Source organism: Bison bison, unplaced genomic scaffold, assembly GCF_000754665.1.
Source record: "Bison bison bison isolate TAMUID 2011002044 unplaced genomic scaffold, Bison_UMD1.0 scf7180017864376, whole genome shotgun sequence".
Lineage (NCBI taxonomy): Eukaryota > Metazoa > Chordata > Mammalia > Artiodactyla > Bovidae > Bison > Bison bison.
In genome coordinates this window covers 11,613,262-11,639,442 of record NW_011494948.1, presented here as the reverse complement: position 1 = coordinate 11,639,442, position 26,181 = coordinate 11,613,262, and the positions used below count along the sequence as shown (strand labels likewise).

General features: G+C 36.0%; 1 protein-coding gene across 1 annotated transcript in view; it reads right to left on the bottom strand.

Annotated features, from left to right (window-relative positions):
* Positions 1 to 26,181, bottom strand: part of CNTLN (centlein, centrosomal protein) — a 354,792-nt gene that overhangs the window by 77,305 nt on the left and 251,306 nt on the right. Inside the window, exons 15-19 of the mRNA XM_010857100.1 lie at positions 25,566 to 25,657; positions 20,869 to 21,410; positions 16,205 to 16,382; positions 1,881 to 1,971; positions 1,574 to 1,797 (exon numbers count right to left, since the gene is read on the bottom strand). Of these exons, the coding sequence (XP_010855402.1) occupies positions 1,574 to 1,797; positions 1,881 to 1,971; positions 16,205 to 16,382; positions 20,869 to 21,410; positions 25,566 to 25,657 (1,127 nt within the window). The remainder of the gene's footprint in view (positions 1 to 1,573; positions 1,798 to 1,880; positions 1,972 to 16,204; positions 16,383 to 20,868; positions 21,411 to 25,565; positions 25,658 to 26,181) is intronic.

Genomic DNA, 26,181 nt, shown 5'->3' with positions numbered 1-26,181 from the left:
GTAAAGAATCAGCCTGCCAATGCAGGAGCCACAGGAAAAGCAGGTTCGATCTCTAGGGCAGGAAGATCCCCTGGAGGAGGAAACGGCAACCCACTGTAGTACTCTTGACTGGAAAATTCCATGGACAGAGGAGCCTGGTGGGCTACAGTTCATGGGGTCGCAGAATCAGACACAACTGAGCAACTGAACACACACACACACACACACACACACACGCTTGCGTGTGCAATGGAATATTACTCAGCCATTAAAAAGAATGAAACAATGCTATTTGCGGCAACATGGCTGAACCTAGAGCTTATCATACTAAATGAAGTTAGTTAGAAAGAGAAAGTCATACACCATATAATATGGTGTATGACTTTCACTTATATGCGAAACCTAAAATATGACACACAAAAACATATCTATGAAACAAAACAGACTCACAGACACATACATCAGACTTGTGGTTGCTAAAGGGTAGAGGGGTAGAGGAGGGAAAGATTGGGAGTTTTGGAATAGAAAATACAAACTATTATGTACAGGATGAATAAACAAGGTTCTACTGCATAGCACAAGGAACTATATTCAATAGCTTGTGATAAACCATAATGGAAAAGAATATGAAAAAGAATACATATGTATAATTCAGTCTCTTTGTTGTACAGCAGAAATTAACACAACATTGTTAATGTAAATACTTTAACAAAATTTTTTAAGAAAAGAATGGAGACTTAAGGAATAACCTTTTCTTTTTCATTTGTCTTAAGATTAAACTATGATAACCAACAGTAAGTATGCTGCTGCTGCTGCTAAGTCACTTCAGTCATGTCTGACTCTGTGCAACCCCATAGACGGCAGCCCACCAGGCTCCCCCATCCCTGGGATTCTCCAGGCAAGAACACTAGAGTGGGTTGCTATTTCCTTCTCCAATGCATGAAGGTGAAAAGTTAAAGTGAAGTCGCTCAGTCGTGTCCGACTCTTAGCGAACCCATGGACTTCAGCCTACGAGGCTCCTCCATCCATGGGATTTTCCAGGCAAGAGTACTGGAGTGGGGTGCCATTGCCTTCTCCGAACAGTAGGTATAACGTGTCTAATAAGCTGCAGAAAACTCGACTTACCTGAGTAAAAGCATATATGTTACAGAAACACATTAATATAGATATTTGCCTTAAAGGTTCACATTTTATACAAGTATTTGCAAAGAACTAGGGCAATTACTAGTTAATACTGTGACTTATAGTAATAAATGGGAAGTTTTAGAATGGGCAAATGGATAAGCTAAATGAATAGTTGAAGTCTACCTTAAAAATCTAAGATACAACAGAATAAATATATTAAAAGGCTAAAATAAAGAAAAAATCTATGTGGAAAAGGAATTCTAGTAATGTGTCAAAAGATTTGGAGTTCTCCTTAATAAGACCTTATTTAAGAAATCTAGATATTAAACACTACACCAGTTTAGCAGTACCTAGGAATTTTTAAACTCATAGGCATGTCTAACACAAATATAAACTTCAAAACAAATGTAAAACAAAATACCCATGTTTATAATACAGTCTACTATAATTTATTTTGAAGTTCCCTTACCTTTATTGTCTGTCTGCTTGTTTGAAATCGTTGATCAGACACTTGCTGCTGATGCAGGAGCTTTTCGTTGACTTCTTTATATTCTTTAACAGCCAGTTCTGCTGCTTTTTTGGCATTCAAAAGCACACTGTTTTGCTGTTGCAAGGATATAATCCGTTCTCGTAATAAAATAACATTACTATTTGATTTCTGGGCAGTTATATTTTTCCACTTTTCTCTGTTAACTATATAAAAATAAGGTTTTTAATAATTTTTTAAAAATCTTGTTAAGTTAAAAACACATTGTTAATTTCATATATATTCTTACCTCTGGTAGGACCTGCTGTATGTGAAGTCTTTTGAATACTGCTATTCTTCTTTTGAAGAGCTGATTTTTTGGCATTCTTGTGAAAATAATTCTAAATTTGAAAGTTCCATAAAAATTAGATTATAACTGATGATAATTTCAAGTGAACCAACAAAATATATATTATTTATTTACTTAGAAAGGTATGTATTTATGCATAGTAAAACAAATCTGGACAATAAAAATCTATAACTGATGTCAAGAACTCATAAATGAACATAACAGTGCACTAAAGTTGACCTAGAAGGCAGAAGATAAAAGTACAAAAATCAACACAAAAGTAGTAATTTAACCTAAAGGACAGTTTAAACAGTTAGGATTAAAACAGTAGAAGCATCAAAAATAAAATAACAATATTTTATAACATTCTTTGGGAATCTAGCTCCTTTTCTAAAATACTGTTCTCTGTTATAGAGTTATAAGTAATTCCAGCAAATGAAGTTAAAATAATGGTGATGATAATAATGTGATTCTCCTTGAAGCTGTATGTTTTCCTCATGACATTGCAATACACTGAGGCTAAATAAAATGAAACCATTTTGACTTTGTTCCAAACTGTTTCACCAGTCTATAAAAGCTTTCCCAAAACAAAAATTCAAATAGGAATGTGTTTCAAAATATTACAAATCCTGGCGGGGGGGGGGCAGTCCTAAGATGACAGAGGAATAGGACAAGGAGATCATTTTCTCCCCCACAAATTCATCAAAAGAACATTTGAATGCTGAGTAAATTCCACAAAACAACTTCTGAATGCCAGCAGAGCACATCAGGCACTCAGAAAAGCAGCCCATTGTCTTCGAAAGGAGGTAGGAAAAAATATAAAGATAAAAAGAGAGACTAATGAGGTAGGGACGGAGCTCCGTCCTGGGAAGAGAGTCTTAAAAAAGAGAGAAGTTTCCAAATACCAGGAAACACTCTCACTGGCGAATCTGTGGCGAGCTTTGGAACCTCAGAGGGCAACATAACTGGGAGGAAAAATAAATAAATAATTAAAACCCACAGATTACGTGCCCAACGGTAACTCCACCAGCGGAGAAGCAGCGCAGATGCCTGCACCCACCACTAGCAAGCGGGGGCTGGGCCGGGAGGCGCAGGCCGCATTGGTTAGTGTAAGGACCGGGCCTGAATGCCCCGAGGGCAATCTGAGGGAACTAACTTGGGATAGCAAACCAGACTGTGGGATAGCTACCCGAGAAAAGCCCTAACCTAAGACACTGTCAGGCCTGCTCACAGAACAAAGGACTGAGCAGAGCTAGCCCGGCCCATCCCCCTGTCTGGTGACAGGCAGGCGAGGGCAGCCAGAGCCGGAAGGGGGCAATCACGGCCCCAGAGAGGCATTATCTACCAAACTGCAAGCAGGCTTCATTGCTAACCAAGACTTCTTGGGATGCTGGACAGTCAACATCCACCTGAGAAGGTGTGCCGGTTGTACACCCAGAAAACCGAGCAGCAGGGATGGGGAAGGTGATAAATCGCAGAGAACACGCTCGCCAAACACCTCATCACCTGAGCTGCTCAGACCTGGGAAGGGCACAAAACGCAGGCACAACTGAGTCTGCACCTCTGAGGACTACCCGAGTACCTGAACCTGAGCGGCTTAGACCTGGGAGGTGCATACAACCCAAGGCTGGCCTCGGACAGTTCCCGGCAGCGCAACCTAGAGCCTAAGCAGTGTAGACAGGAACAGCACACACGCTGTGAGCGGGGGCAAACCCAGTGTGGCCAAGACACTGCGAGCACACGCCAGTGTTATTTGTTTGCAGCGTCCCTCTCTTCCCCACAGCAAGACTGAACAACTGAGCCTAAAAAAGTGGCCACCACCGCCCCCTTTTGTCAGGGTGGAAATCAGACACTGAAGAGACCAGCAAACAGAAGGAGCTAAAACAGAGGGATCCTCCTTGGAAGTGACAGGTGCAATTGATTAAAACCCTGTAGTTAGTACCGACTACATAGGAAGGGGCCTACAGATCTTGAGAAATATAAATCGGATCAAGGAACTATCCGAAAATGAACTGACCCCACACTGCCCTCAACAACACCAGAGAAAGTCCTAGATATATTTTTACTATTTTTACTATCATTCTTTAATTTAAAAAAAATTTTTTTTATTTTTAAGTCCTCTATTTCTCCTTGAATTTTCATTTTTATAACCTATTACTTTGCAAAAAAAAAGAGACCCTACTTTTTAAAGCAAACTTCATATATATATTTTATAATTCTTGTGACTTTGTTTTCTTTTTTTTTTTTCTTTATCTTGTATTTTTGAAAATCCAACCTCTACTCTAGATTTTTAATCTTTGCTTTTTGGTATGGGTTGAATGCCCCAACCAAAAGAAAAGACTGGCTGAAAAGATACAAAAACAAGACCCCTATATATGTGGTCTACAAGAGACCACCTCAAAACAAGGGACACATACAAACTGAAAGTGAAGGGCTGGAAAAAGATATTCCATGCAAATAGAGACCAAAAGAAAGCAGGAGTAGCAATACTCATATCAGATAAAATAGATTTAAAACAAAGACTGTGAAAAGAGACAAAGAAGGATACTACATAGCAATCAAAGGATCAATCCAAGAAGAAGATATAACAATTATAAATATATATGCACCCAACATAGGAGCACCGCAATATGTAAGACAAATGCTAACAAGTATGAAAGGGGAAATTAACAATTACACAGTAATAGTGGGAGACTTTAATACCCCACTCACACTATTGGATAGATCAACGAAACAGAAAATTAACAAGGAAACACAAACTTTAAATGATACAATGGACCAGTTAGACCTAATTGATATCTATAGGACATTTCACCCCAAAACAATGAATTTCACCTTTTTCTCAAGTGCACACGGAACCTTCTCCAGGATAGATCACATCCTGGGCCATAAATCTAGCCTTAGTAAATTCAAAAAAATTGAAATCATTCCAAGCATCTTTTCTGACCACAATGTAGTAAGATTAGATCTCAATTACAGGAGAAAAACTATTAAAAATTCCAACATTTCAGCCTCCAATATGGAGGCTAAACAACACGCTGCTGAATAACCAACAAATCACAGAAGAAATCAAAAAAGAAATCAAAATATGCATAGAAACGAATGAAAATGAAAACACAACAACCAAAACCTGTGGGACACTGTAATAGCAGGGCTAAGGGGAAGGTTCATAGCAACACAGGCACACCTCAAGAAACAAGAAAAAAGTCAAATAAATACCCTAACTCTACATCTAAAGCAACTAGAAAAGGAAGAAATGAAGAACCCCAGGGTTAGTAGAAGGAAAGAAATCTTAAAAATTAGGGCAGAAATATATGCAAAAGAAACAAAGGAGACCATAGCAAAAATCAACAAAGCCAAAAGCTGCTTCTTTGAGAGAATAAATAAAATTGACAAATCATTAGCCAGACTCATCAAGAAACAAAAGGAGAAAAATCAAATCAATAAAATTAGAAGTGAAAATGGAGAGATCACAACAGACAACACAGAAATACAAAGGATCATAAGAGACTACTATCAGCAACTATATGCCAATAAAATGGACAACTTGGAAGAAATGGACAAATTCTTAGAAAAGTACAACTTTCTAAAACTGAACCAGGAAGATATAGAAAATCTTAACAGACCCAGCACAGAAATTGAAACTGTAATCAGAAATCTTCCAGCAAACAAAAGCCCAGGTCCAGATGGCTTCACAGCTGAATTCTACCAAAAATTTAGAGAAGAGCTAACAACTATCCTACTCAAACTCTTCGAGAAAATTGCAGAGGAAGGTAAACTTCCAAACTCATTCTATGAGGCCACCATCACCCTAATACCAAAACCTGACAAAGATGCCACAAAAAAAGAAAACTATACGCCAATATCACTGATGAACATAGATGCAAAAATCCTTTTGAGGATTGTTTTAAGGATTGTTTAAGGACTGTTTTAAGGATTGTTTAAGAATCCAACAACACATTAAAAAGATCATATACCATGACCAAGTGGGCTTTATCCCAGGGATGCAAGGATTCTTCAATATCCACAAATTAATCAGTGTAATACACCACATTAACAAATTTAAAAATAAAAGCCATATGATTATCTCAATAGATGCAGAGAAAGCCTTTGACAAAATTCAACATCCATTTATGATAAAAACTCTCCAGAAAGCAGGAATAGAAGGAACATATCTCAACATAATAAAAGCCATATATGATAAACCCACAGCAAACATTATCCTCAATGGTTAAAAATTGAAAGCATTTCCCCTAAAGTCAGGAACAAGACAAGGGTGCCCACTTTGACCACTACTATTCAACATAGTTTTGGAAGTTTTGGCCACAGCAATCAGAGCAGGAAAAAAAATAAATAAATAAAAGGAATCCAGATTGGAAAAGAAGAAGTAACACTCTCACTGTTTGCAGATGACATGATCCTCTACATAGAAAACCCTAAAGACTCCACCAGGAAATTACTAGAGCTAATCAATGAATAGAGTAAAGTTGCAGGATATAAAATCAACACACAGAAATCCCTTGCATTCCTATACACTAATGATGAGAAAATAGAGAAATTAAGGAAACAATTCCATTCACCATTGCAGCGAAAAGAATAAAATACTTAGGAATATATCTACCTAAAGAAACTAAAGACCTATATATAGAAAACTATAAAACACTGGTGAAAGAAATCAAAGAGGACACTAACAGATAGAGAAATATACCATTTTCATGGATTGGAAGAATCAATATAGTGAAAATGAGTATACTACCCAAAGCAATCTATAGATTCAATGCAATCCCTATTAAGCTACCAATGGTATTTTTCATAGAACTAGAACAAATAATTTCACAATTTGTATGGAAATACAAAAAGCCTTGAATTTGAGAAAGAAGAATGGAACTGGAGGAATCAACCTGCCTGACTTCAGGCTCTACTACAAAGCCACAGTCATCAAGACAGTATGGTCCTGGCACAAGACAGAAATATAGATCAATGGAATAAGAAATAAAGCCCAGAGATAAATCCATGCACCTATGGACACCTTATCTTTGACAAAGGAGGCAAGAATATACAATGGAGAAAAGACAATCTCTTTAACAAGTGGTTCTGGGAAAACTGGTCAACCACTTGTAAAAGAATGAAACTAGAACACTTTCTAACACCATACACAAAAATAAACTCAAAATGGATTAAAGATCTAAATGTAAGACCAGAAACTATAAAACTCCTAGAGGAGAACATAGGCAAAAACACTCTCTGACATAAATCACAGCAGGATCCTCTATGAATATTAGAGGATATTAGAAGATTCCCACCTCCCAGAATATTCTAAATAAAAGCAAAAATAAACAAACAAATGGGACCTAATTAAAATTAAAAGCTTTTGCACAACAAAGGAAACTCTAAGCAAGGTGAAAAGACAGTCTTCAGAATGGGAGAAAAAATAGCAAATGAAGCAACTGACAAAGGATTAATCTCAAAAATATACAAGCAACTCCTGCAGCTCAATTCCAGAAAAATTAACGACCCAATCAAAAAATGGGCCAAAAAACTAAATAGACATTTCTCCAAAGAAGACATACAGATGGCTAACACATGAAAAAATGCTCAACATCACTCATTATCACAGAAATGCAAATCAAAACCACATGAGGTACCATTTCACACCAGTCAGAATGGCTGCGATCCAAAAGTCTACAAGCAATAAATGCTGGAGAAGGTGTGGAGAAAAGGGAACCCTCTTACACTGTTGGTGGGAATGCAAACTAGTACAGCCACTATGGAGAACAGTGTGGAGATTCCTTAAAAAACTGGAAATAGAAGTGCCATATGATCCAGCAATCCCACTGCTGGGCATACACACTGAGGAAACCAGAATTGAAAGAGACACATGTACCCCAATGTTCATCGCAGCACTGTTTATAATAGCCAGGGCATGGAAGCAACCTAGATGTCCATCAGCAGATGAATGGATAAGAAAGCTGTGGTACATATACACAATGGAGTATTACTCAGCCATTAAAAAGAATACATTTGAATCAGTTCTAATGAGGTGGATGAAACTGGAGCCTATTATACAGAGTGACGTAAGCCAGAAAGAAAAACACCAATACAGTATACTAACGCATATATATATGGAGTTTAGAAATATGGTAACAATAACCCTGTATGTGAGATAGCAAAAGAGACACAGATGTATAGAACAGTCTTTTGGACCCTGTGGGAGAGGGCGAGGGTGGAATGATATAGGAGAATGGCATTGAAACATGTATAGTATCATATGTGAAACGAATCGCCAGTCCAGGTTTGATGCATGATACAGGATGCTCAGGGCTGGTGCACTAGGATGACCCAGAGGAATGGTATGGGGAGGGAGGTGGGAGGGTGGGTCAGGATGGGGAACATGTGTACACACATGGCAGATTCATGTTGATGTATGGCAAAACCAATACAATATTGTAAAGTAATTAGCCTCAAATTAAAATAAATTAATTTATATTAAAAAATATTATAAATCCTAACAATAAAATATATCGTCTTAAGAATTTATTGCCAGGGAACAGGAACAATATCAATCTAGAAAATTATTTCTTTAAATAAAAGAACCTTTTTCAAAAAATCCAATTCAATTGAAGGAAAGTAAAAATTTAACTGATTGTTATTCTGACATTGAGCCATATATTTTATACTGACAGACATATACGTTATACTAAATTATATATGGGCTTCCTTTGTGGCTCAGTGGTAAAGAACCCACCTACCCATATATAAACCATGTCCTTAGTAAAAAAACTGATTTATTAACACAAATACCATAGACTCCTAAGATAGGAACTTCCTTTAAAATAAATACTTTCCTATAAATGAAACATGTTTCATTTCTCAAGGTATTTTTATTTTTCATTTTTATTTACTTGATTTTAAATTAATTAATCAATTCTTTAATCATTAAGACTCAATTAATATTATGTACTGACTACTGTAAAAAGATCCAAATCAGAACTACCAATTACCAATATTAGTTACCATGTATGTGAGCTAAGTTGCTCACTAAATAGTGTCCCACTCTTGCAACCCCATAGACTATAGCCTACCAGACTCCTCTGTCCATGGGATTTTCCAGGCAAGAATACTGGAGTGTGTTGCCATTTCGTTCTCCAATTAGTTACCTTCAGATAAGATCAGATCAGATCAGTCGCTCAGTCGTGTCCGAATTTTTGCAACCCCATGAATCGCAGCACGCCAGGCCTCCCTGTCCATCACCAACTCCCGGAGTTCACTCAGACTCACGTCCATCGAGTCAGTGATGCCATCCAACCATCTCATCCTCTGTCGTCCCGTTCTCCTCTTGCCCCCAATCCCTCCCAGCAACAGAGTCTTTTCCAATGAGTCAACTCTTCGCATGAGGTGGCCAAAATACTGGAGTTTCAGCTTTAGCATCATTCCCTCCAAAGAAATCCCAGGGCTGATCTCCTTCAGAATGGACTGGTTGGATCTCCTTGCAGTCCAAGGGACTCTCAAGAGTCTTCTCCAACACCACAGTTCAAAAGCATCAATTCTTCAGTGCTCAGCCTTCTTCACAGTTCAACTCTCACATCCATACATGACCACTGGAAAAACCATAGCCTTGACTAGATGAACCTTTGTTGGCAAAGTAATGTCTCTGCTTTTGAATATGCTATCTAGGTTGGTCATAACTTTCCTTCCAAGGAGTAAGCGTCTTTTAATTTCATGGCTGGAGTCACCATCCGTGGTGATTTTGGAGCCCAGAAAAATAACTGTCTGCCACTGTTTCTACTGTTTCCCCATCTATTTGCGATGAAGTGATGGGACTGGATACCATGATCTTCGTTTTCTGAATGTTGAGCTTTAAGCCAACTTTTTCACTCTCCACTTTCACTTTCATCAAGAGGCTTTTGAGTTCCTCTTCGCTTTCTGCCATAAGGGTGGTGTCATCTGCATATCTGAGGTTATTGATATTTCTCCTGGCAATCTTGATTCCAGCTTGTGTTTCTTCCAGTCCAGCCTTTCTCATGATGTACTCTGCATATAAGGTAAATAAACAGGGTGACAATATACAGCCTTGACGAACTCCTTTTCCTATTTGGAACCAGTCTGTTGTTTCATGTCCAGTTCTAACTATTGCTTCCTGACGTGCATACAAATTTCTCAAGAGGCAGATCAGGTGGTCTGGTATTCCCACCTCTTTCAGAATTTTCTACAGTTTATTGTGATCCACACAGTCAAAGGCTTTGGCATAGTCAATAAAGCAGAAATAGATGTTTTTCTGGAATTCTCTTGCTTTTCCCATGATCCAGTGGTTGGTATCAAATTAACTGGACCTAAAATTAAAAAGAGGCTTCCATTTCCAGTGTTACTACTCATGAGAAATCCAGAAATATACTTTGAAGTAAGCACATTTAAATCATGTTTTAAATGTGAGAAAGTGTTACGGTAAATTCTGAGGCCAAAAATAAAGTAAAGCAAGAATTCAGAGGGATTTCCCCGGTGGACCAGTTGTTAGGATTCTGGGCTTTCACTGCTGGGGACCCGGGTTTGATCCCTAGTTGGGAAACTAAGATCCTACAAGTCTTGCGTTGCAGCCCAAACAAACAAATTCAGAGACAAGCAATAAGCAAAGTGGCCAGGAAAATATAAGCCAACTGATAATCCTTTTTGATCTTTCAGTTCAGTCGTTCAGTTGTGTCTGACTCTGCGTCCCCAGCAGGACAGACTTTCCTGACATCACCAACTCCTGGAACTTACTCAAACTCATGTCCATCGAGTCAGTGATTCCATCCAACCATTTCATTCTCTGTCATCCCCTTCTCCTCCCATCTTCAATCTTTCCCAGCATCAGGGTCTTTCAAATGAGTCAGTTCTTCACATCAGGTGGCCAAAGTATTGGAGTTTCAGCTTCAGCATCAGTCCTTCCAATGAACACTGGGGCCTGATTTCTTTTAGGATGGACTGGTTGGATCTTCTTGCAGTCCAAGGGACTCTTAAGAGTCTTCTCCAACACCACAGTTCAAAAGCATCAATTCTTCAGTGCTCAGCTTTCTTTACAGTCCAACTCTCACATCCATACGTAACTACTGGAAAAACCATAGCTTTGACTACACGGACTTTTATTGGCAAAGTAATGTCTCTGCTTTTTAATATGCTGTCTAGGTTGGTCATAGCTTTTCTTCCAAGGAGTAAGCGTCTTTTAATTTCATGGCTGCATTCACTATCTGCAGTGATTTTGGAGCCCCAAAAAATAAAGTCAGCCACTGTTTCTACTGTTTCCCCATCTATTTGCGATGAAGTGATGGGACTGGATACCATGATCTTCATTTTCTGAATGTTGAGCTCTAAGCCAACTTTTTCACTCTCTCTTTCACTTCCATCAAATAGGCTCTTTAGTTATTCTTTGCTTTCTGCCATAAGGGTGGTGTCATCTGCATATCTGAGGTTATTGATATTTCTCCCAGCAATCTTGATTCCAGCTTGTGCTTCATCGAGCCCAGCGTTTCTCATGATGTACTCTGCATATAAGTTAAATAAGCAGGGTGACAATAACAGCCTTGACATACTCCTTTCCCAATCTGGAACCAGTCTGTTATTCCATGTTCATTTCTAACTGTTGCTTCTTGATCTGCATACAGATCTTTAAACTCATTTAAATAACAACACAGGATGTAGGAGGAAAGGCAAGTCTAGGCTCCAACTCTAGATGAGAAATCTGAGGTCACAATGCTAGGGCACTGCATATAGCAAAAGCCTGTATATCTTCTTTATTCTTGAGTAGTATTCTATAGTATGGATTAACCATTCAGCTATTGAAGAAAATTTTTTTGTTGCAGTTTGTAGCTATTAAAAAAAAGCTGTTATCACCACTCATGTACAGATGTAACTGTTTGGGATAAACATAAATTTAATTTCTATGAGATAAATGTCCAAGAGTAAGATGGCTGGGTTGTATGGGAAGCATAAACTTTCTTTAAAAGAAACTACCAACTGCTTCCAAGAATGCTGTACCACTTTATGTTCACAGTACTATATGAGAGATATACTAGTACTATATGAGCGATCCAATTTCTCTGCATCGTTGTCAGCACCTGGTATTTTTTAATTTTAGCTGTTCTAATAGATGTGTATCTTATCAGGGTTTCAATCTCTATTTCCCTAATGGTTAATGATGTTGAACATCTTTATATGTGCTTATTTGCTATCCATGTATTCGTTTCTGTGAAATGTCTGTTCATGTCTTTTGCCTCTTTTCTAATTGAATTATTTTTCTACTGTTGAGCCTCAACAAAAATCCTTATATATTCAAGATATCAGTGTTTTGTCAAATACATGGTTTTATAAATACTTCCTTCTGGTCTGTATCATGGTGTTTTTTTTTAACCCCCTTCATAGGGTCTTTCAAAAAGGCAAAGTTCTTAATTTTGATGCAGTTTAATCTACTGGTGTTTTCTTTTAAGGACCATGTTTTTGATAACATGTCTAAAAACACTTCAGCAAGTTCTAAGTTTAAACACTCTAAGATTTTCTCTTATGGTTTCTTCTTAAAGTTTTACCGTTTCATCACTATCTGTGATTTATTTCAAGTTAATTTTTGTATAAAGTGTGGGGTTTAGGTTCATTTTTTTTTTTTTTTTGCCTAGGGATCTCCAATTTTTCCAGTACTACTTGTCTCCTCTACTGAACTGTTTTACACCTTTTTCAAAAATCAGTTATTTTTCATACTTGTAAATCCATTTCTAGGTTCTCTATTTCATTATGTAAGTGTTAAACCTTTCTTCCCCTCCTGGGGGATGCTTGGTATCACCAGTCTTGACATTAAATTGAGTGGTGGGCACTGATGACATCCTTTGTGGTGGGAACACAAAGCTGTTATTTTTTTGTTAAAATTTCCATTTGGTTCTGTTTTATATCTTCTATTTCTTTGATGAGAATTTCTACTTCATTCTTGAGATGTTCTTGTTTTTCATTGTTTCAAGCCTGTTTGTAAATGCTTCTTGAAGCATTTTTAATGATAGCTACTTTAAACTACTATCATATAGTTTGAATGGCTGTGTCAGCTTGCTGTTAGCTTCTCTTGCTATCTTTTTTTTCATACACGTTGAGGTGTTTCTGGTTGCTAGGTATGATGAATGATTTTGAATTACATTCTGGACATTTTAGGTGGTGTATTCCTCAGTACTTCCCAGCTGGGGATGGAGGTCCAGTCTCTGATGATATCCTGGTTGGTAAGGGGCACCTCATTATCACTGGGGGTGAAAGCTTGGGCTCCCCAAAGACCTCTGCTGATACCACCTTGGTTGGGAACTGGAGCATGATCTTGTTTCTGTTCCTCACTTGGCCTCTCTTGACATAGTGGAGAGGGTATGGGAGGCTTTATAGATATGGGAGGTTATGAAAGTCCCCATCTCTGCACTTGACCTCTGAAATTGAGAGAAACCTCTGCTAGGAAAGGAAAGGGCCATCTCTTCATTGCTGGATACAGATGGATGTCCAACTCCCTGTGTGACCTCTAATGGCATAAAGGGAAGAGTCATTACCAATGGCTCTTCAATGGGTCCTAAAAGGAGGAGAAGGCATGCCTTCTTACAGCTAGGTGAGATACAAGTGTGTGTTCCTCACTAGGTCTTTACTGGTTGAGGGCAGAGGTAGGGTTGCAGTTTTTTCCATGGTGTTTGGCTAGGGTAGGGCAGTTATTATGTAAAAGTTTTCTGTTTTACTGGGCTGTCCATTTTCTGGTTCTTTGACTAGAGAGAACCGGGTTTTATAGGGGGCTTCTATCATCTGACCAACTGGCCTTTCCAAGTTGCAGATTTCTTCAGCATCCAGGCCAGGATATATGAGGCAAAATGAAAACCCAGAGACCTCACTAACCAGGTTGTTCCTCCAATTCTGAGATCCCTACTTGGTGTGTCTCCTCTCTACTTTTCAGAATCTTCTCATTGTTTTATTATTAATTTATATTGATAGAGTCCCTATCAAAATCCCAAAGGTTTGTTTGTGAGAAGCTGATTCCAAAGAACAAAGGACCAAGAATACTGAAGGGACTCTTGAACGAAAACAAGATGGGAGACTTGTTCTATTATCAATTAAGACTACTATAAAATAACAATGACAAGACAGTATGATATAGATGAACATAGTGATGGAACAGAAGAAAAAGTCTAGTTACATACCCACATGTATATGCACACCTGATTTACAACAAAGGTGGTGCTACTGCACAGAGTGGGGGAAAGTGTAAAACTTAATCCCTATCATTCATCATATGTAAAAATCAATGTCAGACATAGAGGTCAAAATCAAAACAGTAAATCAGACAATACAGAAAAAGGCAACAAGGTAGTATAAAAATACTGAAGTCAAAGTAGGTAAAAAATTTATAGAGAGCATAAAACAGTATTATTCATACAGGAAAAATTATTAAATTTGACTACATTAGAATTATGATGTTTTATTCCCCAAAAGATTCCACTAAAAAGAGTGAAAGGGCACAGGATGGCATAGGGCAGAATATAGGATCAACAGAAGACTCATATGTAGTATACATAAGAACTCCAGATGAATAAGGAAAAGACAGACAATTCATTTGTAAAGCGGGAAGCACTTAAGGAAGCAATTCACTGAAGAACTCCAAATGAATAATAATTATAAGAAGTAGTATTCAACACCTTATTAGTAATCATAGAACATAAACTCACAATAATATACCTCAATATACAAACAAAAGTGGCTGAGATAAGAAGGACTAACATAACACATGTTGATAAGAAGCAGTAAAAATGTTCATATACTGCTAGGGGATGCAACAAATTGGTACAACACTTTGGAAAACAGTATCATCTAAGATCTTAGAAACACAGAATCTATGGTGCAGTAATCCTACCCCCAGGCATTTCATTGTAGAAATGCCCATACTTGTGTTTACAAGAATATTCATTGTAACATCATTTACAAGAAATCCAAACTGAAGCAACCCAAAATTCAATAGTAGAATGGGTATATAAACTGTGATATATTCCGATAGTGAAATAATATACAACAATAAAAATGAACATATCCCCCATAATACTGAACAAAAAGGCCAGAGACAAAATAAAATATAGATTCCATAAAGTTCAAAAACAGGCAAAATTAACCATAATGTTAGGAGAGATAAAACAATAAAGAAAAGAAGGGGAGTGACTAAAATTAAGATAATGGTTACCTTGGAAGTAAGTGAGAAGTTCTAATATTTGCCAAATACAATTGGTACAATTTGACCAACTATAATTTTCTGACTCCCAACAATGTACATAGATCTATTCAAAGTAGTTTATACTACATTCTCTTATTTTATGAATAGAATTATGAGTTTCTTTTATTTATAAATTCATTAAGCTGTACACAATCAACTTCAGTTACACAAAAATTCCAACCAAATAATGTATAGCAAAATAGATTTCTTTAAAAACTATTTATCAACGAACCACTCAATCAGCAGGTACTTAGCATATAGTTTTTCATCTAAACTTTATTATGGTAGTAACTAAGATATACTTTAGTCATTCTTGAGTTTTTTGCTCCAAAGTTCTGTCAAGATCTCAAAAAATAAACAGCTTTAGACAAGGTTTTTAAAGAACCTTGCAGGTTAATTCAAGCTAATCTTTTTTAAAAAACAAAATAAAATTATCTTTTCTCAGTTTTTCACTGATCTATGCCAAATAGTAAATCTTTAGTGACATGATATATCAGTAATAAGAATTACTGAATAAGCTGTCTTGGAACATTAATATTTTAAGACTTAAAATATATTGGGGAATAAAATACATTAGCATGCAATAAGAAATAAATCAGAAAAATAAAATAAATACATTGGGCAGCATGTATTTATTTGTACATGTATATACATTACCTAATGTATTTATATTAGGTAGAAATTAGAAATTCAAAGATTTAGTCAGACTAAATTTGTTATTATGAAAGCTAATATAAAAACAGAAGTTTCTTCTCTTTGTATATTTTATGTACCTGAAAATAGTAATGAACTTATTATCACATTTATTTCTGGCTGAGATACTTTTAAGATTTATATTTAGGAAAATTATATCTACTTACATTTTTATCTATGCAAAAGATTTTTAACAAATTAGTACTTGAAAATTATTTAAGTGAGTATTTTCACTGCATATTACAAAGAAAACAATTTTTAAGGATTCACATTAAATCACTGGCAAGAAAAATTGATTAAAGTTATGACACATGAGATGAAATTAAAAAGTCTATAATTAATCAAAACTGTTATATACCTTTGGGGTCTTGTCCTCTACATTTGGATATATCTGTACTATTTCTTTTCCTTGCATTTGGCTGTCCTCTGTCTGGTCACGTTCTTTCTGGTCTCGTCTGTCTTCTGTTGGACTTATTTTCTGGGATGTTTCTACAATAATTGTTCCCAAATTTCGTAAGTTCTGTGTTTCAGAATCACTGATTTTGGAAAAAGGGGGAGACATAAAACCCAAGAAGAAGAGTTGTTAAATGTACCTCTTTTAAGTTCAAGACTAAATAATAGCACAAGTTTCATATATATACATATAGCTGTAAATTTAATTTGAACATTTACTAGTTCTCATTGTTAAGAGACAGTCTAAATATATTGAGAGAAAATTTGTATAAATAGATTTTACTAAATTATAAAATCTCATCAAGAATTTAGATTATGTAATATCACATGCTTGCCAGTATCACTTCTATAGTATTTCTCTAAGTGTAAAACTCAGGAAGCACATGTTTTGACATGTTCAAGGTTAGAACACTCACTACTTTCTGAGCCAGGGCAGAAAGTTTTAATAGTTTGTAACAGAAAGGAAAGTTTTCTCTTAGTGTAGGACAAAATTTGAATCTCTGAGCCATTCACCCACTGATCTTAGTTCCATCTCTTATGAGTAGTCATCGTTTAATAAAATACTTAAGGAAATCCTTGCCCTTGGGTAGCTTTCATCCTAGTGGGGTGGGGGTACACATAAGAAATAAGAGGACTAAGTTTTACACACAGTGTGTGTTAATAGTTTGAAATAGTACATTAATAGTTTGTGTAAAAAAAAATAAAGGGAAGAAGATTAGAAGTGCTAGTGTTAATGTTGACTAGAAATCTAAGTCCAATCTCTTTTCTACATGGATGATCTATTTGGACATAGAGCAATGAAGAATTGATAATTTTGAACTATGGTGTTGGAGAAGACTCTTGAGAGTCCTTGGACTGCAAGGAGATCCAGCCAGTCCATTCTAAAGGAGATCAGTCCTGGGTGTTCTTTGGAAGGAATGATGCTAAAGCTGAAACTCCAGTACTTTGGCCACCTCATGTGAAGAGTTGACTCATTGGAAAAGACTCTGATGCTGGGAGGGATTGGGGGCAAGAGGAGAAGGGGACGACAGAGGATGAGATGGCTGGATGGCATCACCGACTCGATGGACATGAGTTTGGGTGAACTCCGGAAGTTGGTGATGGACAGGGAGGCCTGGCATGCTGCAATTCATGGGGTCGCAAAGAGTCGGACACGACTGAGCAACTGAACTGAACTGAACTGAACTGATATGACACCAGCAACAGTGGTTTCTCTAAGAAAAACATCTCTAGCTTGATCTAATATTCTTAACATAAATGTTTTTGAGATGCTTTCCCATCCTGATCCCTCTTGAAAGAACACCAGCGTATTCTGATGGACCATTATGTCCAGAATTTAATTTCATATTTCAGGTGTACTATGAGAAGTCCTGATAGATGCAGACTAAATTTGTGTAAGCTTTTCCACCATGCATTATGAACTGAGGCATAAAGGATTTAACAAAACCTCCTAAAATATTTTTACATACATTAAGTCTCATATTTTTCCCATTGTATAGCTGAAAATTTGGCATTTTAAGCCAAGTATAGGACCCTATAATCTTTTGGATAACTATATCTTCCCAGTCTATTGTGATCTTTGGGGATTTTGATTCTATTTTGTAATGTATTTTCCAGCACTTTCACTGTCTCCTTTTCCACAGATTTGATAAACATGTTTTGCTGAAATTCTGCTTTTCTTCTTCAAAGTATTAACAACCCCTGCTGATTGTTACCTATCAAGATAAAGGTAATTCGTATATTGGGACCCACAAAATGCAAGTTGCCCCAGTGGCCCCAGTCAGTAACCAAAACCAAATTCATCATCAAAACATTAATGCAAAATACATCACTGTCAAGGAAATTTAACATACACCAATCACAATCCCCCAACCCAGCTTCAGCTAGTTTACCTTACCCACTAGCCTTAAAAGAAAATCCCTGATCTTCTAATCAGTCATGTTCTGTTTCTGCTTGGCCTCTTCTTACTGTTCCTGTATAGCCGCTAAGTTGTGTCCAACTCTTTTGCCATCTCATGGACTCTAGCCCACCAGGCTCCTCTATCCACGGGATTTCCCAGGAAAGAATACTGGAGTGGACTGCCATTTTCTTCTCCGGGGGATCTTCCTGACACAAGGATCAAACCCATGTCCCCCTTATTTGTAAGCAGATTCTTTACCACTGAACCACCAGAGAAGCCCTGGCCTCTTCTAAAGTGCTTTAAAACTCCCTCTTGCCTCAAATCTCTTAAAGAGTCCTCCACAGCTTGTTAGGCACTGGACTCCCCTAATCTGTGCTTGTTCCCCACACTTGTTACTAAATTGTATTTTTTTTTGTTGTTATTTGACATCATGCTTTTATAATGCTATACAACAATGGGAGATAAATATTAATAAGGTAATGATGATATCGGAGAAGGCAATGGCACCCCACTCCAGTACTTTTGCCTGGAAAATCCCATGGACGGAGGAGCCTGGTAGGCTGCAGTCTATGGGGTCGCTAAGAGTCGGACACGACTGAGCGACTTCACTTTCACTTTCACGCATTGGAGAAGGAAATGGCAACCCACTCCAGTGTTCTTGCCTGGAGAATCCCAGGGTTGGGGGAGCCTGGTGGGCTGCCGTCTATGTGGTCGCACAGAGTCGGGCATGACTGAAGTGACAGCAGCAGCAGCAGCAATGATGATATAGGATCATACAAATATATAAAGGACCAAGCTCTATTTTCCTCACTATCCAAGTAAATTTTTTATATTTCAGACAATGAAAATCTAAAAGAAATATTTGGGTTGGCCCAGAAGTTTGTTCAGGTTTTCCGTAAGACAAACATTGTGGAAAAATCTGGATGAAGTTTTTGGCCAATCCAATAGAATATTCTGAAATCCTGAAGCTTCATTTAGGATTTCTAATAGTTTGAGAATTCTTTGCATTTGAGTGATTCCTAAGATTGTTCTGTCAGGCAGGAAATGTAATATAATCCTCACAGTGTAAAACTGAGTTTCACTGCTAAATAATTTAAAATGACGACCCCTATGTTTTAATAGATATGGTGATAATCTCCTAAAATACACGACCTTCTGACATGCATTAAGAAGACAAAATTGAACTGAGTGTATTTCTTAACTTTCATGTATTTATTCACATATACATACACATGAGTAAATATGTACAACTATATTATGAAGTGTGGTAGTACCCACTTATGAGATATAATTAGTAGATGAAACCAGAATTTCCTGGAAGACATTGATAAACACTTAGTGGGTTTTAAGCCAAGTAGGATTTTATCTCTAATTGCTTTTGAAAACATAGAAGAAAACCTTAGAAGAGATAACAAAGAAGTAGGAATGCAGATTTGGTCTTACTACTTTTGTAAATTTGTTTCTGAGTTTTTCACCTGTATAAAGACCAGAGGCATGACCAATGTTCATTTAAAACACTGGTTCCCAAACTTGTCTGCATATTGGAATCAGCTGCAGAGACTCCAAAACTACTGAAGCTTGTATCTCGCTCCAGAAGTTATGATTTAATTGTTCTGGGATGTGGCCTGAGCTTTGGAATTTTTATAAGATCCCCAGGTGATTCTAATATGCAAACAAGTTTGAGAACTGCATTTTAAAATGTTTCACTTCTATGTCTAAAAAAACTATCCAGAAACATCTCAAATCTAAAACAGACCACGACTGTAGATTAAAAAAAAAACTTAAGAAAATAAAAGGAAATATATGCTGCTATAAAACAAGACAGAATTACAGAAAATTGTTCCAGGTGTCTGTTAGCAATTCTGGCAACACTAAATGTCCCTATTATTTAGGTATAAAAAGGTGTTCTATCATCCATTTACCTTTGTGGTTTTACTGACGTGCTTCAAGTGTGTCTGTGAATGGATAGCCAGGGGTAAAGGAAAGAAATATTATAGATTTTTAGTATTTCCTTGCTGCTATTCACTAGGGGTTATATAACTTACAACTAGCAATCTGTAGAGCTTTAACTTTAAAGAAAGAATTTTAGCCACCATTCAATTAAAGTTAGTACAATGACTTTGCATAATACATACATGAAATAATTAGTGAAGATGGTTCTTAATTTAAAGGATGTTAAACAGCTTGTAGACATCTGGTAACAAGCTGAAATGGGTCATTCAAAATTTATCTAACTAAATTAAGGGGAAAAAATGTTTCTCCTCCCAGGTTGCCATGTCACAAGATAACTAAACCGACTTAGTAGGCTTGCCTGGGAATCCTTAGCTGTCAGTGGTGAATATGCAAAGGGCCAGCAAATTAAATCAACCTGCCAAACTGTCAATTTCAAGCCTCATGACTGCATGAAAATAGCATCACTGGAAGAAATCAAGCATTGCCTTCTTTTGGGTTTCCTGGCACCTATTCAAATACTCATGCAGTTGTGGCTAATTTTGCATGCAAATTTCAGTCAATAAGCTCAGAACAAGACCTCCCAAGATATTTCAAAGGATCTGACAGTATTTTTTCTGAATACCAAATCGACAGTAGTTGAAATTCAATCTCCATTTGCTGGTGCTTCACATATGCACAGTGTCCCCACCACAGACCTAAGTTAATGAGAGCTTTACCTGCTTTCACTCACGTCCTCCCAGTCGTCCTTGCTGAGGTTCTCAAACACATTGCTCATGACCTTGATGGAGTGATTGAGAACAGTGTGGTAACGACCCACAGAGCACTTTTTCTTGGCTGTTTTAAATTTAACCTTGGTAGTGGTTGTCTTACACTCAGATTGCCCAGATCCAGATCGCGCTTCCGTGGTGGCCATCTCAGATTTAGCTTTGTCCGCTGAATGCTGTAATTTCTCCACTGAATTCATCAGCTCTTCATTTTCATTTCTCAACTCATTAGCTTCTGCCACTTGTCTCCTTAGGGAAATGACTTCTATTTCCAGCTCACTGATTTTTGCCTCAAGTTTAGCTTTGTCTTTTTCCACACCTTTACTTCCCTTTTTTAACTGTTCCAGCTCTTTTTCTCTGGTCTTTGCATCTTCTTGCTGCTCTTTAACAAGAGATTTCAGGAAATCATTTTCTTTTATTAAATTTTTATTCCCTTCTTTTAATTTTCTTGACCTTTTCTCAAAAGATTTTAGCCGATTTTCCAATTCAATGACCTAAACAAAAAAGTTTTATTTATTTTTTTAAAAGCCCAAACCAGAATCTACTGTATTTTTATTATTTCTAACTTATAAAAATAAAATTTAATTTAGCATACGGACAAAATAAAAATGTACTTAATTTCTAACTAATTCTAAGGTGGTATAGATAAATAAATTCTAAAATGCAATAATACATCTTTTAAATAAAGGACAGATGGTAAAAGAAGTTAAAAAATTTTACACAATGTGATATACTAACTATACTAATAAGCTCTGCAGAGTTCTGTGAGACCATAAATGCTTTGGCTTTATAATCTACTGTTGGGAAAGAAAACATTTCTTTCTACTATTCTAGGTTCTTTGGTCTAAGAATGAAATTGATATGACAGATTAAAAACAGAAAAACAAAAATTTAATAACATGTATAACTCCTGTATACTTGGGAGATATCCAGGAAAACTGAGTAACTCCCCAAAATGGCTTATGCCATCACCTTATATACCATTTTCATCTAAAGACAAAACAAGAGTAGACGTATATGAGTTTGCACCAGACTACTGTAGATCTCTGGGTAACACATTCTGTTGTTCCCTCTCAATGCAAATACTTTACTGGAGAGCTGGATAATGTGACAAAAAATACCATGTTCAGGAATACATGAACATTTTTACTTTTTCCAAATCACTCTATCACCAAATCATATTCTCCATTTAGTAAAAAATTCTACAAGCAAATCAGGAATATCACCCTTTTATAATCTCTTCAGTTTCTCTCAGTGATTTTTTAATCACTGCCCCAAATAGTATAGTTTTCATAAATATACTTTAAAATATTTTAGCATGTTAGATTCCAAAGTGCAGTGAATTTAAAGGGACTGTATTTTTTTAAATTATTTTATGAAAATAAACTATTATAACATTAAAAATGATTTTGACAGTGATGATATAAAAATATTAGTAAGAAGGAGTTCAGTCTGGAGGAAATTGAATTTTGAGCCTGGTCTAGATCTCACTTCTAGCTCTGACTGCTTTACCCCGTGAGATATTAATCTATTTTACCTTTACTTTCCTCATCTGTAAAATGGGAATAGTAACAGCTATCTTCTAAGTTATAAGTATTAAATATGATCATATATGACAATTCTTAGCAAACAGTAAGTTCTAAACATTTTATCACCATCATTTCATTATTATTAATCATAACAGCTATTAAATAAAATTACTTGAGCTAAAAATGCAGTTACCTACACTAAATACTGCTGAATTAGCTTTTAATCAACTTACACTTTTGATTAAAATATAATATGTTATGAAGAAATGTAGCAAACATCTTAAATTTGAAAGTTCAATCCTGGAAACTGGCATTATTTTTTTATTTTATTTTAAGATTGGGTACAACTCATGAAAATTTCATATGCAACAATGGAGAAATACCTTTTTTAGGTCTGGTATGTTTAAAATGTTTAAAGTTTGTTAACTGCCTACTGTGAATCTATTTTTAATCATAAAACTAGTCAAGATTATTTGTATTTAAGTTTAAAATGGGGAACAACATAGATACTACTTCTAAAGAATTTGATGAAGGAAAGTTCATAGCACATATGAAAGTGTTATTCAAGGTCACTCTCTAAAAATTATTGTCAAATTGACTTTGCTGCTGCTGCTGCTAAGTTATTTCAGTCGTGTCTGACTCTGTGCGACCTCAAAGACAGCAGCCCACCAGGCTCCTCTGACCCCGGGATTCTCTAGGCAAGAATACTGGAGTGGGTTGCCATTTCCTTCTCCATTGCATGCAGGTGTGCTAAGTCACTTCAGTCCTGCCCGACTCTGTGAGACCCTATGGAGAGCAGCCCACCAGGCTCCTCTGTCCACAGGATTCTCTAGGTAAGAATACTGGAGTGGGTTGCCATTTCCTTCTCCCAAATTGACTTTACTTCTCCAAAAACAGAAAGGAAAGTTTCAAACTATATTTGAAAATGAAAGTCTAGGGAACTGTTAAAGGCATTTGGTTTGTGTGCTAATAGATCATCTCAAGTCCAGTACTGAGAATTTAATTTACCAAAAAGATGGCTTCTTTCAAAACTGAAATAAAACACCTGACTTTTTGAAGTTTGTGTATTACTTTGCTAGTGCTGTCATAACAATGTACACAGATTGGGTGACTTAGACCCTGATAACCTCATTTTAACTTAACTCTTTAAAGACCTTCATCTTCAAATACAGTCATATTCTGAGATACAGGAGATTAGGACTTTGACATAAGAATTTGGTTGGGGGAGGAGACACAATTGGGCTTCCTGGTGGCTCAGATGGTAAAGAATCTGCCTGCAATGCAGGAGACCTGGGCTCGATCCCTGGGTTGGAAAGATCCCTGGAGAAGGGAGACACAATTTACCCCATAAGGGTTGAAATGTTAATAATTTTTTTTAAGAAACAAATCTACTCATACGTTTCATTTCTACTATATACAAATATTGTTTTCATGTTTTCAAAATCTTTTAAAGCCATTCTGAATTTCATATATATCCTTGTAAAATAAGGAAACTTAACTAAAAGGGGTTAAATTATGACTCATATAATTGCATTATTTTTTTTAAGTGACAAATTTGACACACAGTCCTATGAAAATAATTCCTTTGGGTTTTTCAGGAGTTAAAATGAATTTCTGGATCTGCTATAGTAGTAGGCAATTATGGGGAGCAGAATTCTGACACTCTAAAATGTCTCTTTGGCACATGTCTTCTCTTGAGCTGGTTGTTTTTAAGAAACTGCAGACATAGGAGAACACCTAAAAACTGAGTAGTAACTGACTCCAGAGCCCCAACATCTTTTCTTGTCTTAGTTGAAGAAGGTATTTAAAGTGATAGCTTAGGCCATTTCACAGTGTCAGTTTCCATGCGTTATCTCATATGTATACAGGAAGTATACATGTTATTAAACTTCAGTTTTTCCCTGTTAACCTGTCTTTTTATTACAAGGGATGTCATATCCAAGAACACAGAAAAATAGAGGAAAATTATTTTTTCTCCTCCACATTATTTATGGCAGTTGGAATGAAATAATAAATTTCTTTAGGGTTTATACCCCAAGGTAGTAAGTAGCAGTATAGTATAATATATCCATGGAAATAAAAATTATACAAGACCTGGAAAAAATGAACAAATTGTTCTGAAACAAAAAAGGTAAGCTGCTATAAACTGTAATACATTCTGGAAGTACATACCTTATTTCAATTACTTATTTTACCTTAAGATAAATGAACATGAGCATTTCTTGTTCTCTAGGTTATAATGTCAAACTGATATGTGTCATTCAGTAATAATGAGATGACAGCCTCTGTTACCTGACCATATGGCGAGTGTTAGAAGTATAAGGAATCTCATCATCTGCTGTATATTAACAGATTTCCTACAAAGAAATCCACAGATGTAGAAAATTTAAGTAACTACACTAATATTTTGCCTATATATATGGACACTTCCAGCTTTTTCTAAGTATCCAAGTGGTAACTGGTTACAAGAATAATCTATTTAAAGAACATTTCCTTTATAACAATAACGAAAAGTGTTAAAATAAAACCAAGCCCATTTAACTGAAATTGATGACTAATATTTAAGTACAAAATTGCAAAGATAAATGTTAAGATTTTTAAACAACATTTTATTAATGAAGATAACCATGTTGTAAAGTGACTATAGGATTTATATGGAGGGGTTCTGTTAAAACAGGGAGAGTTATACCAAATCATATGGGCATAAATGTGTATCTAAAATGAGATGAGAATGTATAATTTTCAACTTTAACTTTAAAATTATAAACATATTACCATTTTACTACATAAAACTAAAACTATGCTTTTTTTTAGTTTAAATATTGTAGTTTAAATAAATGTGTTTAAATGTAAAAATTTTTATACTTTCTATTGTTAAATTCATTCTTTTTATCTCTTAAAAATATTTTAAATCTATGTCAAAAGAAGCATAAGTGTTTCCACAATTCTTATTTCACTAACATTGATTTTTTAACCCCATTTTGGTAAGCCAATGATTTTGAATTTAAATTAAGGAGTCACACAAGGTTTAAGTTCAAGAGCCCTCATTTTAAAACATAATCCTTTATATTAAAATTCAGATTTAACTTGCTCAGTTCAATATCTTAAAGATTAGAATACCTTCTGTAATGTCTGCTCCGACATTTCTTTCCAATTCTTCTCTGGAGTACTCTTCTTGACCCCATCGTCTTCATCGTGTCTAAAGAGTTGTTCTGGCAGAGAATAAATAATATAGTATATCTATATAGTATTACATATATATATATATATATATATATATAAAATATATTATGGTACCCCATATACTGCCGAAACACTGTCCTGTCATTTTAAGGAAAAGGGGTCTATAGTTTCTCCACTATGAATAATGTAGTCTATTTCATTGTCAAATATTGGCCATAAGCTGAATGGTGACCCTTTTCAAGATTTTCAGTCACATAATTATGTATCTTTGTAGTGTCACTTTTTTTTTTGGGCAGTGTAAGATTTTCAAAGGTACAACAGATCTGCAGGTTAACAATGCTGTACTTTTATTCCCATTTTCATTCTTTTGTAGACTATTCCCTCTTTGCCTTAAAAGCAGAATTCACTGCCTTTTTATCTACACAGTCACTACTAGTTTTGTTCTCTGGATCTTGTTCCCTGCCAGGAGGATCAGAGTGATTGCAGAACAAAGCAAACAGTAACAGAATTAGGGTGGATTGAAATTGTAACAACCCCTACCACAACCTTTTTT